Here is a 13,294-nt window from a genome sequence, read left to right on the forward strand (position 1 = left end):
TGGTGCCAGTGCCCCATGAATCGAAACCCCTGTTTCTCACACCACTCTTTGAGCCATGCATTTAACTCCCTGATCTGTTTGTCCCTACGCCAATTTGCACGTGGCTCAGGTAGTAATCCAGAGATTATTATCTTTGAGGTTCAGCTCATTAATTTAGACCCTAGTTCCTCAAACTGTCTCAGCAGAACTCCATTCTTAGTTCTACCTATGTTGTTGGTTCCTACATGGACCACGACAACTGGACCCTCCCCCTCATGCTCCAAGTTCTTTTCCAGCCACGCGGAGATGTCCTTGACTCTGGCACTGGGCATGCAACACAGCCTTTGGGAGTCTTGGTCGCGGCTGCAGAGAACAGTGTCTATCCCCCTGACTATACTATCCCCTACCACTACCACATTCCTTTTTACTCCCCCCACTTGAATGGCCCCCTGTACCACAGTGCTGTGGTCAGTTTGCCCATTCTCCCTGCAGTCTTTGCTCTTATCCATACAGGTAGCAAGTATCTCGTACCTGTTGGACAAGGTCAGGGGCTGAGGCTCCTCCATCACTAGATCCTGGTCCCCATACCTGCCTGACTCAGTCACACCCTTCTGTTCCTGACCACTGAACGAATCTAAACTACAACTTAGCCGAAGAGGTGTGACTGCCTCCCGGATCAAAGTGTCCAGATAACTCTCCCCCTCCCGGATGCATCGCAATGTCTGCAGCTCGGACTCCAGCTCAACAACTCTGAGCTGAAGTTCCTCGAGCTGCAGACACTTACTGCAGATGTGGCCGCACACCCTCACCTCGCTTTCTGCTCTAATGTTTCTCTCACATTTCTTATTTCTCTCTCCTGATTCAATTACCTTACATCTTTTAGTTGTGGGGAAAGAGCAGAGTAATTGAACTAATTGGATAGCTCTGAGAAAGCCAGGACAGACATAATGGGTTGAAGGGTCTTCTGTGCTCTAAAATCCGATGATTCTATTGTGCAATGTGAGAATTTTCAACTTTTAACAAATTCAGTTCCAGGTACGTTTGTGATTTAAGATTTCTGATGCCAGCGAACTAAATTAACCTATTTACTTTTTTGAATGGTCTAACAAGAAAATGGTCTCTGTGGAAACCTCATAGGGTTGAGTTATTCCATAAATTACATCGGTCTCAAGCTTTCTTTAGAACACAAGATAATTACAGATGAGGAAGAATCTTTGGCCCATCTTAATTCATCCATCCAGAGGGATCTTAACAAGAACAACATGCATTTATATAGAGCCTTTAACGTAATAAAAAGTCCCAAGGCGCTTCATAGGAGCATTATCAAACAAAATTTAACACCGAGCCACATAAGGAGATATTAGGGCAGGCTTGGTCAAAGAGGTAGGTTTTAAGGAGCGTCTTAAAGGAGGAGAGAGAGGCAGAGAGGTTTAGGGAAGGAATTCCAGAGCGCCGCCAATGGTGGAGTGATTAAAATCAGGGATGCACAAGAGACAAGAATTGAGGGGGGAGCAGAGGTCTCGGAGGGTTGTAAGGCTGGAGGAGGTTACAGAGATAGGGAGAGGCGAGGCCATGGAGGATTTGAAAACAAGGATGACAATTTTAAAATCGAGGCGTTCCCGGACCAGGAGCCAATGTAGGTCAGTAAGCACAGGGTGATAGTGAATGGGACTTTGTGCGAGTTAGGATACGAGCAGCAGAGTTTTGGATGAGCTCAAGTTTATGGTGGGTGGAAGATGGAAGGCCGGCCAGGAAAGCGTTGGAATTGTCAAGTCTAGAGGTTAAAAAAAAGGCATGGATGAGGGATTCAGCAGCAGATGAACTGAGGCAGGGGTGGAGATGGATGCTGTTACGGAGGTGGAAGTGGGCAGTCTTGGTGATGGAGCGGATACGTGGTCGGAAGCTCATCTCAGGGTCAAATAGGAGGCCAAAGTTGTGAAAGGTCTGGTTCAGCCTCAGACAGTGGCCAGGGAGAGGGATGCAGTCGGCGGCGAGGGAAGGGAGTTTGTGGCGGGACCGAAGACAATGGCTTCGGTCTCCCCAATATTTAGTTGAAGCAAATTTTTGCTCATCCAATACTGGACGTCAGACAAGCAGTGTGACAAATCAGAGACAGTGAAGGGGTCAAAACAGGTGGTGGTGAGGCAGAGTTGGGTGTATTCAGCGTACATGATGTCGTTGAGAGACAGCATTTAGATGAGAAATAGGAGGGGGCCAAGGATAGATCCTTAGGCAATTCCAGAGATAATGGTGTGGGAATGGGAAGAGAAGCCATTGCAGGTGATTCTTTGGCTATCACTGGATAGATAAGTATGGAACCAGGCGAGCGCAGTCCCACCCAGCTGGAATAGAACTGTTGTTTGGTCAGACAACCTTGCAGACTGGAATGTGCCTGTCAAGTTCAGGCTAGAGGTTAGAAGTGCAAGTCAGAAGCCTCTAGCATTTTAAGATTGTTTTATAACTATAACAAAGTGCAATGTCGAGACATTCCTGATGTACCACTTTTAATACATTACCAGCGAGTCTCCCATAGGATTGCTTGTGATATGTTTAACTCAATTGAGTTCTTTGATGAAGTAACAGAGAGGGTTAATGATGTGTATATGGACTTTCAAAAGGCATTATATAAAGAACCACATAATAGGCTTGTCAGCAAAATTGAAACCCATGGAATAAAAGGGACAGTGGCAGCATGGATATGAAATTGGCTAAGTGACAGGAAACAGAGAGAAGTGGTGAACGGTTGTTTTTCAGACGGGAGGAAGGTATACAGTGGTGTTCCCCTAGGACCACTGCTTTTTTTGATATATATTAATGACATGGACTTGGGTATACAGGACACAATTTCAAAATTTGCAGATGACACAAAACTTGGAAGTGTAGTGAACAGTGAGGAGAATAGTGATAGGCTTCAAGAGGACATAAACAGGGTGGTGGAATGGGCGGACACGTGGCAGATGAAATTTAATGCAGAGAAGTGCAAAATGATACACTTTGGCAGGAAAAATGAGGAGAGGCAATATAAACTAAATGGTACAATTCTAAAGACGGTGCAAGAACAGAGAGATCTGGAGCTATATGTGCACAAGTCTTTGAAGGTGACAGGACAGGTTGTGAAAGTGGTTAAAAAAAAGCATACGGGATCCTGGGCCTTATAAATAGAGGCATAGAGTACAAAAGCAAGGAAGTTATATTGAACCTTTATAAAACACTGGTTCAGCCACAACTGGAGTATTCTGTCCAATTCTGAGCACCGCACTTTAGGAAGAATGTGAAGGCTTGGAGAAAGTGCAGAAACGGTTTATTAGAATGGTTCCAGGTATACATGGATAGGCTGGAGAAGCTGGGGTTGTTCTCCTTAGAGCAGAGAAGGTTGAGAGGAGATTTGATAGAAGTGTTTAAAATCACGAAAGGTTTAGACAAAGTAAATAAAGAGAAACTGTTCCCATTGGCGGAAGGGGTGGAGAACCAGAGGACACAGATTTAAGGTGATTGGCAAAAGAACCAAAGGCGACATGAGGAAAAACCTTTTTATGCAGCGAGTAGTTATGATATGGAATGCGCTGCCTGAAAGGGTGGTGGAAGCAGATTCAAAATTGTGGGTTTCAAAAAGGAACTGGATAAATGCTTGAAGGGAAAAAATTTGCAGGGCTATGGGGAAAGAGCAGGGGAATGGGACTAACTGGATTGCTCTTACAAAGAGCCGGCATGGGCTCGATGGACCAAATGGCCTCCTTCTGTGCTATAACCATTCTATGATTCTGTGATTCTATGTAGCTTTATAAGGACAGAAGCATTATGCCAGTGAAATTCACAATGTATTATGCTGTTGGTAAGGTGGAGCTATATCCTTTAAAGGCCCAAACTCTAATTGTTAAATAACTAGAGCCTCAAGAATTTAATTGCTGTTTGGTCAGGGAACTATGCAAATTGGAATCTGCTGGCCAGTTTTCGGCTCCAGCTCAGCTGCACAATGCATCTTAGCATTGTTTTGCATGTGCACGTACTGACATACAATATACATCAACCTGATTGGAACTAATTCAAATCAAATGGCTGTGTGTTCACTTTCAACACCATGCAGCATTAGCTTTAACAATTAACTGCCACTGCGTTTTTTTAAAAAATCCTATCGTGTAAAGTGGATTTCCTCGAGAGATGGTAAACGAAGGTGAGTTACTTCTTCAAATGGCATCCTTCCCATTTGTAGCATTCAATTGTTTCTTAAATGATTCCAGGTTTTTTCCTTCACTACTCTAGCTGGAAGTTTAAGCCACATGTTCATCAATCTATGTGTGAAGACGAATTTCCTGGTACCAGTCCTAAAATGATCTTTTACTAGTGTCCCCTTGGTCTACTCCCACAGTTTAACTTAAAGTAATATTCAGGGTTAACTTTCTATATATCCTTAACAATATTACATTCCTCTTTAAGATCACCTCTCAGCTGCCTCCTGTCCAAACTGAACAATTTTCTCCAATCTTTCCTCATTATAGACCCCAGATATTGGGAGTAGCCTTGTAGCTCTTTGCACTGCCTACAGGACTTGATTTTTCTGTCTTGTTTCTTGGCGACCAGAACTGGCGTAGTAGCCAAGGTGCGGTCTGATCAGGGCACTATGCATTCTGATCATTACCTCCTCTGATTTATATTCTACTGTTTCGGCTATTCAGTTTAACATCCTATTAGTTTCGTTGATTGATGCGAATCAACATTTCTTTACCAGTTGAAGAGCAAATTTCCCTCAGACATAACACAGAAGATGAGAATGTAAACTTTAGTGAAAAATAATGGGGAATCAAAAAATGTTCTGTTTGTGTGCACTCGTGAAGTGGACTTTCATAATGTAGGACATGACGACTCAAGGCGATCCTGTCTTCTCTTGGCGTCCACACATGCACTCTGTTTGGAAGTCCCTTTCGGAGGGCGCGGCATCAACAAGTCGGGAGGAATCCGGAAAGATGAGCAGTCGCCACCACAGAAACGCAGGAAGGTAAGGACGAATAAGCTGAGAGTCATTTTTGTAGGTCCAGCTACAATTTTCATTAAACTCGGGATTGATTTATTTATTATCTATAAGTGCAGGACATATTGGCGTCTTTGTAAACTACCCGCCCCCACGCCCCATGTTGGCAGGTTCTGAACTTTGGCATTGTGTAATTCCAGGTGCCGGCTTATGGTTCATTGCACCAGCTGGGGTAAGTTTTTTTTTCCCTTAAGGTTTCGCGTATCTGTGTGACTCAAGGGCTGCACTCGCTGTGGCCGTTGTCCCCATGGGGCCAGCGGTATCACTGTGTAGAGGGCTCGCTGTAGTTCGGGGAAGTTTCGGCTGAGTGTGGAGTTTCTCCGGAGCGAGTTTCGGTCAGGTGCCGGGGTGTCGGATTTCCAACCATTTGGTGCGGTGAACATTTTACTGAAGACGATTAGTGATCGAGCGAAAAGACCCTTTCCGTCCCACCTCGCCGAAAAACTCCCCAGCTGGTAAGAGGTTTCCATTTGGGAAAGGGATTGGATCAATTTCAGCAAAACATGGGACAAATGCCGCGGATTGTAACCAAACAGAAAACACCAATAACTCTGTTTTTTAAATATGTTATAAATGGAAAATCACTCCTTCCTGCTCGAAAATCCTCGAAGTTAAGGTAGTCCTGGCTTTATAAAGGTTGTTAGCTCGCTATAGGAACTATAGACCTAAGATAACGAACAATCTTTAAAATCCGTAAAGGTTGCAACTAATATTTCTAGCATTAACTAAAACAATAAGCACATCGGACAGGCCCGTCACCCTTCAAAATATAATGTAGATAATTAAATCGCATTTTAATATTGGAAATGCACGGATTTCTAACACTTTAATCTGAGGGAGAATGAAACACCTGGAGATTGTACAGATTGGAGGATTGTGCAATGTGATGGGTAACCAAGGAGTGTATTCTGAGCAGTCTGTAATGCTCTCCATGCGTATATAAGTTATATGCGGAGTTAAATATTAGTCTATGCTCCAACCAACCTGGCTCAGCAACTATGGCCTAGAAATTGGATCACGTCCGATTTGGGGCACGATCTTGGTCCGCTGCCTTCATTTTGCTTATTACCAGCGAACTGTAGGCGCTTTTCGAGGCTCCAGAGGCAGCGGGAGAGGGGTGAGCAGTAGGCAGTAGCGGCCTCCGAATTTAATGTGGTGCCTGGAGGAGCAGGAGCGTTTGTGCAGTACCACAAGAAGATAAGTAAAAATATTAAACTAACCTTTCTGGTGGCAGCCTCCAGTGGTCCCTTTTAAGGACTGTTGTTTAGCTGCCAAGTGCCTGAGAATATACGGCACTTGCTATAGTCAGTCGCAAACAAATTTTGATAATGGGGCCACAAATAGGCATTGATCTCCCTATTCAGGAGCCTTTACCAATATGGTAGGCAGCACACATCTGGCGCTGAATGAGCGCGCACATCGCCTGCCACATGGAACCCTTAAGTGCTCATTTTACCCCTGTAAAACGGGCACGGCGCGATCCAATTTCTAGGCCTGTGTATGGGGAATACGTCACTTAATACAATTTCTCTGTCTTTGTGGCCACCAGGTAAATAGATGAAACATTTCTCCTGCTTTTCCGTGGTACAGTTGATTCCATGCTGAACACTCTTGTTAGACCACTTAACAAACAAAGATAAACGACAGCTTTTACTAAATGTGAAGTTACAAAAATACAGAATTCTAATATCCAATTGGCTAGAGCATTTTAGTTGGATTCTTAGCCAAGGCTGATATAATCAGCTATTGATGGAGTAGTCACTAACTGGATGCCAGAAAATGCTGATCCTGCATTTTCCTACCCCACTGTTCCACAATTAGAGTTTCAGTTCAACCTTTCAATTGCAGTGCTTGGTTAACTACTAAATGTTCATTGAGGATATTCTCAGGCAAGCACATGAACGATACAGACTGGAGTGAGTTGGGGAATTATAGTTTACAGGTGGCATTAATTTAATATTCAACAACTTGCCTCGATTATTTGCCTTCTATCACAAATGTTAGCTTTAGAATTGTAGAATAGGAAGAGAAATATTGATTCAAGTGTTCAGAGCCTAAAACTTCTTTATGGATTTGTCAATGGTTACACAGTTAGTAGCTAGCTTTAAGGGTCCAACCATCTTTTTAAGAGTTTAATATTTTTTAAAATTATACTTTCAGATCTTTTGCAGGAAGTGTGATTCTTGCTGCCATTATTTTAACTTTTGGGACTCTGGTAGAAACCTTCAAGAACTATAAGTTGCCCTGTGGTTGCAACTCCCTCAACATTGTCGTGGCAAATACCCTTAGTAGAAATGGTATGCTCATGATTTTAATTTAAAAAAACACTGCAGAATATTTGGTGTTTCGAAAAGAAGATGGCCCAATCAACAAGCTACTCAGGAAACAACGCTGAGAAAAATTTAACAAGAGGTGAAAGAGATCATCCCAATAAGGAGCGCCACCGTGATCATCGCCACAATGATCGTCCCTATCCTCGCAGGGAGAACAGAAAGCATCAGGATGGTGACAACAGAAACCCCAGAGAAAGGGATTACTCTAAACAAAACAGGGATCAGGAGAGAGACGAGAGGAGGGAAAAATCAGAAGAGAAAAGATCTCATGTTAGAGATGGCCACAGTGATGGGCATCGTACAAGAGAGGACCGACACAGGAAAGAGAGGGAATACCGTAAAAGGGAGAATCGAGACCATCGCAACAAACCAGAAAGAGAACATCATTCTCAAACTCATGAAAATTCAGCACACGGTAATCACCAGCATTTAAAGAGTTACAGAAGTGAAAAAGAAACTTCTTTACCAGATGATGAGCAAATTTCCTACAGACATAACAAGTAAGATGAGAACGTAAATTCGGGAGAAAAATAATGGGTAATGAAAAACTTGTTCTGTTTGTGTTCGGCGAAGTGTACGTTTCATAATGTAGGACATCACGAGTGAAGGTGATTCTGTCCTCACTTGGCACACTCGCTCAGTAGTAGTAGCTGTATAGTGTTCAGGATTGCTGTGGCCAAATGTAGCACATCTGCTGCTGCAAGGTCAGTACAATCCAAGGATCAAAGCATGGTCCTTTCTGATCCATATGGCTCACACAGATGACCTTATCTCTGCATTTCTTAAATGTGTGCAGAAAAATGGGAATAAAATTTGTGGTTCCAATGCAGCTCAGATTGATAAAGGGAAAAAAAAGTCACCTTTCGATGGCTGAGTCCAAAGACCAATGAATTAGAACATAGGAACAGGAGTAGGCCATTTATCCCCTCGTGCCTGCTCCGCCATTTGATAAGATCATGGCTGATCTGTGATCTAACTCCATATCCCTTAATACCTTTTGGATTCCAAAAAGCTATCTATCTCAGATTTAAATTTAGCAATTGAGCTAGTATCAATTGCCGTTTGCGGAAGAGAGTTCCAAACTTCTACCACCCTTTGTGTGTAGAAATGTTTTCTAATCTCACTCCTGAAAGGTCTGGCTCTAATTTTTAGACTGTGCCCCCTACTTCTAGAATCCCCAACCAGTGGAAATAGTTTCTCTCTATCAACCCTATCTGTTCCCCTTAATATCTTATAAACTTCAATCAGATCACCCCTTAACCTTCAAAACTCTAGAGAATACAACCCCAATTTGTGTAATCTCTCCTCGTAACTTAACCCTTGAAGTCCAGGTATCATTCTAGTAAACCTACGCTGCACTCCAAGGCCAATATGTCCTTCCGAAGGTGCAGTGCCCAGAACTGCTCACAGTACTCCAGGTGTGGTCTAACCAGGGTTTTGTATAGCTGCAGTATAACTTCTGCCCCCTTGTACTCTAGTCCTCTAGATATAAAGGCCAGCATTCCATTAGCCTTATTGATTATTTTCTGCACTTGTTCATGACACTTCAATGATCTATTTACCTGTACCCCTAAGTCCCTTTGGACATCCACTGTTTTTAACTTTTTACCATTTAGAAAGTACCCTGTTCTATTCTTTTTTGATCCAAAGTGGATGACCTCACATTTGTCTATGTTGAATTCCATTTGCCACAGTTTTGCCCATTCACCTAATCTATCAATATCCCTTTGTAATTTTATGTTTTCATCTACACTGCTTACAATGTCACCAATCTTTGTGTCATCGGCAAACTTAGATATGAGACTTTTTATGCCTTCATCTAAGTCGTTAATAAATATTGTGAATAATTGAGGCCCCAAGACAGATCCCTGCGGGACTCCACTGGTCACATCCTGCCAATGTGAGTACCTACCCATTATCCCTACTCTGTCGCCTTTCGCTCAGCCAACTTCCTAACCAAGTCTGTACTTTTCCTTGATTCCATGGGCTTCTATCTTAGCTAACAGTCTCTTATGTGGGACCTTATCAAATGCCTTCTGGAAGTCCATATAAATAACATCCATTGACATTCCCCTGTCCACTACTTTAGTCACCTCTTCAAAAAATTCAATCAGGTTTGTCAGGCACGACCTACCTTTCACAAATCCATGCTGGCTGTCTCTGATTAACTGAAAATTCTCAGTGTTCAGTCACCCTATCCTTAATTATAGACTCCAGCAATTTCCCCACAACACATGTTAGGCTAACTGGTCTATAACTCCCCGGTTTCCCTCTCTCTCCTTTCTTAAAAAGCGGAGTGACATGTGCAATTTTCCAATCTGGAGGGACAGTTCCTGAATCTAGAGAACTTTGAAAGATTATAGTTAGGGCATCTGCAATGTGCTCACCTACTTCCTTTAAAACCCTGGAACTGTCTGAAGCTAATTTAAGTCAGCACAAGTCCATATAAGAGTTGGCATTAAATTAGTATTTTCTCTCAAGTGATGTCTGTGGGAAATGAAAATGTTAAGCTGGAAGGAGTGGAGCTCCTCATAGTCAACTAGCTCACTGACACCAACTGTCCAGCCTCCCACATGAAGAATCACTATTGTGCAAGGTACTGAAAGGCTACTGGCACCTTTGGAACTATACCCCTGTTTGAATTGGTGACTTCTGGGAAGGAAGTGGTCAAGAAAGAAATGTTGATTTTATATGTGGGATCCTAAATGTGTACTATAAAAGTACACATCTTTAAAGGACTCAACTCCATTTTATTGATGAGATTATACTGTTAAAATTCTCCAAAGGACAAAACTAAATTCCAGACTTTTTAAACAAATTCATATCAAAATCTAAATGTGGTCAAACCTTACAGCCAGAGTTTTTGGAACAGTATCTCAGCATAATTTACCTGAGATTTTTCAGGCTACAGTATAGCAAAAGTTTTATTGTGCAGTTTTTTTTAAAATTAGATATGCTGAAACTGCACCACCAGACTATGTGATAACTGAAGATAAAAGATCTGAAATACAGTACTTTGAGCCTGAAGATTCAGGAGAGATCCTAAATTGCTACAGATGTCGCTACCTCTGCACAAATCGAGGTAAGATGGCAAGATCAGATTTAATATGGTAAACATTAAAGGTTTGTGGACTGAGATGGAATGTTTGTTAATCTGCCTTTGCTTCCTTGAAAGTGCTTATCCCATCTTAAATTGTGCTTGGAAAACAAATCTTGCTTTTTTTCAACTATAGCTTATGTGAAGTTTGTAGAGCAAAACTTAAATTGTATTAGTGGCTATATTTAAAATTATTCTGTTTCTGGAGATTAATATCTACATATTTAGCACAATATAACTATGAATCCTCAAACTGTTTAGCATAGCATTTTGTTTATTGTAAATGCAATTGCTTGCTTTTTGTATATTTTGTACTTTGCATTTTTAACATAGAGGCAGTCAAGCTACATAAGTAGCTACAACACTGATCCTAAACCATTCCAAACAGACATGTTAAAATTTCTGTTTATAACAATAATTCTCAAGTGCTGAGTGTTTATTTTGCCTTGGCTGTGAAGTGAGAGTCAGCTTAGCTCAGTGTTGCCACTCTCGAGGCAGATGGATGTGATTTCCAGCCCCATTCTGGGTCCTTGAGCACATACTCTACCTTGACATTTCAGCAAAATACTGTGGGAGCGTTGCATTGTTGGAGGTTCCGTTTTTTGGATGTTAAATTGAGACTCCAGCTGCCTATTACAAGTTGGCATTAAATATCCCGCAACATTTATGAAAGAAGAGCAGAAGAGTTTTTTTTGGTGTCCTGGCCAACATTTATTAATTCCTTAACAATCAAAAAATCAGATTAAATGGTCATTTACCTATTTGTGAGATCTTGCTGTGCACAAATTAGTTGCCACATTTGCCTGTAAAACAACAGTAACTCCATCACAAATATAATTCATTGGCTGTGAAGCATTTTGGGACATTTTGCGGCACTATATAAATGTAAGTTCTCTTGTTCTTGGCTAATACAATCATAAGTTCCAACAGAAGATAAAGTAAAAATTTATGTAAAACTTTTGCTCAAGTAGTGTAATTATTTTTTTTAAAAAGCTGACCGTTTTACATAACCTACTGATGAAACAATGTTATCAATGCAAACCTCTGTTTATTCCAAAAGAGAGAAAAAATAACTTGCATTTATATAGCGCCTTTCATGACTTCGGGATGTCCCAAAGCGCTTTACAGCCAGTTAAGTACTTTTGAAGTGTAGTCACTGTTGTAATGTTAGGAAAAAGCTTAGTTGGATGGTACAGTTACAGCATCCAACAGTGTGGTAGAACTCAATTATAAAAAGTTCAAGTGGTGCAGTGTTGCTTTACTTCATTTCTCTTTTTGCCTCTCATATTTTGGCTGTATGGAATGTGCAGCTTCCTTTTCCCTGACCAGCGTCCAGTTTGTGTACTGGTGAGACCAGTCCTCCTAGTTTTTTTTATATATACTTTCTTGCATTCAGAATGTAGCTGAAATATTTAGTTTCTTCTCTCTGTAGATAAAACCTCCCCAAGAATGTTTTAGACTAGTATGATCGGTCCTAATTGTCTTTCAAATGTTTTCAATGGGATTTATCTTGGACATGGCTTTTTTGCATGATTCTAAAAAGAGCAAAAAGAACCTGAAGAAAAGTAAAGCAAAAACCTGCATGCACATCAATAGATGAGTGAAGTTTTAATATTTTTCTACTTTATTTTACCTGTTCCTCTGTTGAACCACATCATTAGAAGCCATTTCTAAGTAGATCCAATTGAAGCAGCTAAATGATACTGGGATGGGATTAGGAGGCAAGCAGAGTAGTGCCATTCATGTTCATCACAATCTTGTGAAACCTGTCAACGTTGATATTGGCAGGAGCTTCACATTCACAGTAAACTACTCGGAAAGATGCATTCTATGTTCCAAATTTTTGTTTATCCTGACAGTGATCTGAATAACAATTTCCCCCATCCTGATTTGTGTGTCAAATCCACTGTGAGAAAGATTTAAAGTAGAAATCTGGCTTTGGAGTTGAATCTGTATCAATCATTTTTTAAGCAACGTGTAATATAAATATAATTTCAAAAGAAACCTTGGATTTATATAATGTCGCACCAAGTCTCTCAAACATCTCCAGGCATTTCACATATGACAAGTGCAGCGACTGTTGAAATGGCAGTCAGAATGGAATTGGATTATGTAGTGGAGTGGTTTTGAACCAGATATATAATTAAATTTGTCTGGTTTCTGCATTGAGTCAGAACAAATCAACAGGACTCGAAAGAATGCAGCATTTCTGGTTTAACTGGCTGTGTCCCAGTCACATGACCCTTGCATTACAGCACACGCACTTAAGCTATTTCTTCCTATTATGCAGCACCTGTTAAAGATTAGCAACAGCGAGGCAGTATGGTGCAAAATGAACATACTGTGCCTAGAGAATGGGGGACACTGGTCCGGAGAGACTGTGTCGGCCACGTTGTTTGTCTTCCAACCCCTTCTAGCCACCCAAAACCCTTGCAAAGGAACAAAAATGTATCAGCTTTTTCTATTTTATCAGGAAAGACTGAACAGGCTGTGGCTCTTTTCTGTAGAAAAAGAGAAAGCTGAGGGGTGACCTGATAGAGGTCTTTAAGATAATGAAAGGGTTTGATAGGGTAGACATAGAGACAATGTTTTCACTTTTGGGGTGATTTTAAACCCCAAGAACAGGGGGTTGGGGGCGGATGGGAGTTGAAAATAGTTTTTTTTTTGGGGTCACAATCGCAAAATTTTCGGACTTTGCATTCCCAGTGGGAAGCCTGTACTTTTACGCACTGACGTTAAACCCGGAAATAAAGCCGGGTTGTGGTCGTGACCCAAAAAACAACAATTTTCAACTCTTACCCGCCCCTAACCCACCCGTTGGGGTTTAAAATCAACCCCTAGAGGTCAGCAATATAAGAT

General features: G+C 41.5%; 1 protein-coding gene across 3 annotated transcripts in view; it reads left to right on the top strand.

Moving 5' to 3' along the window:
- The first annotated feature begins 4,520 nt into the window (after positions 1–4,520).
- Positions 4,521–13,294, top strand: part of LOC137333697 (MARVEL domain-containing protein 3-like) — a 28,042-nt gene continuing 19,268 nt past the window's right edge. The window contains exons 1-3 of one of the 3 annotated variants that reach the window (XM_067997994.1): positions 4,521–4,972; positions 7,166–7,838; positions 10,290–10,420. In XM_067997994.1, the coding sequence (XP_067854095.1) occupies positions 7,363–7,838; positions 10,290–10,420 (607 nt within the window). In that variant the 5' untranslated portion in view covers positions 4,521–4,972; positions 7,166–7,362. Of the gene's footprint in view, positions 4,973–5,265; positions 5,461–7,165; positions 7,839–10,289; positions 10,421–13,294 lie in introns of those variants that run through there. The other 2 variants (XM_067997992.1, XM_067997993.1) reach the window with 2 other exon arrangements.

This window comes from Heptranchias perlo, chromosome 16 (assembly GCF_035084215.1).
Source record: "Heptranchias perlo isolate sHepPer1 chromosome 16, sHepPer1.hap1, whole genome shotgun sequence".
Classification (NCBI taxonomy): domain Eukaryota; kingdom Metazoa; phylum Chordata; class Chondrichthyes; order Hexanchiformes; family Hexanchidae; genus Heptranchias; species Heptranchias perlo.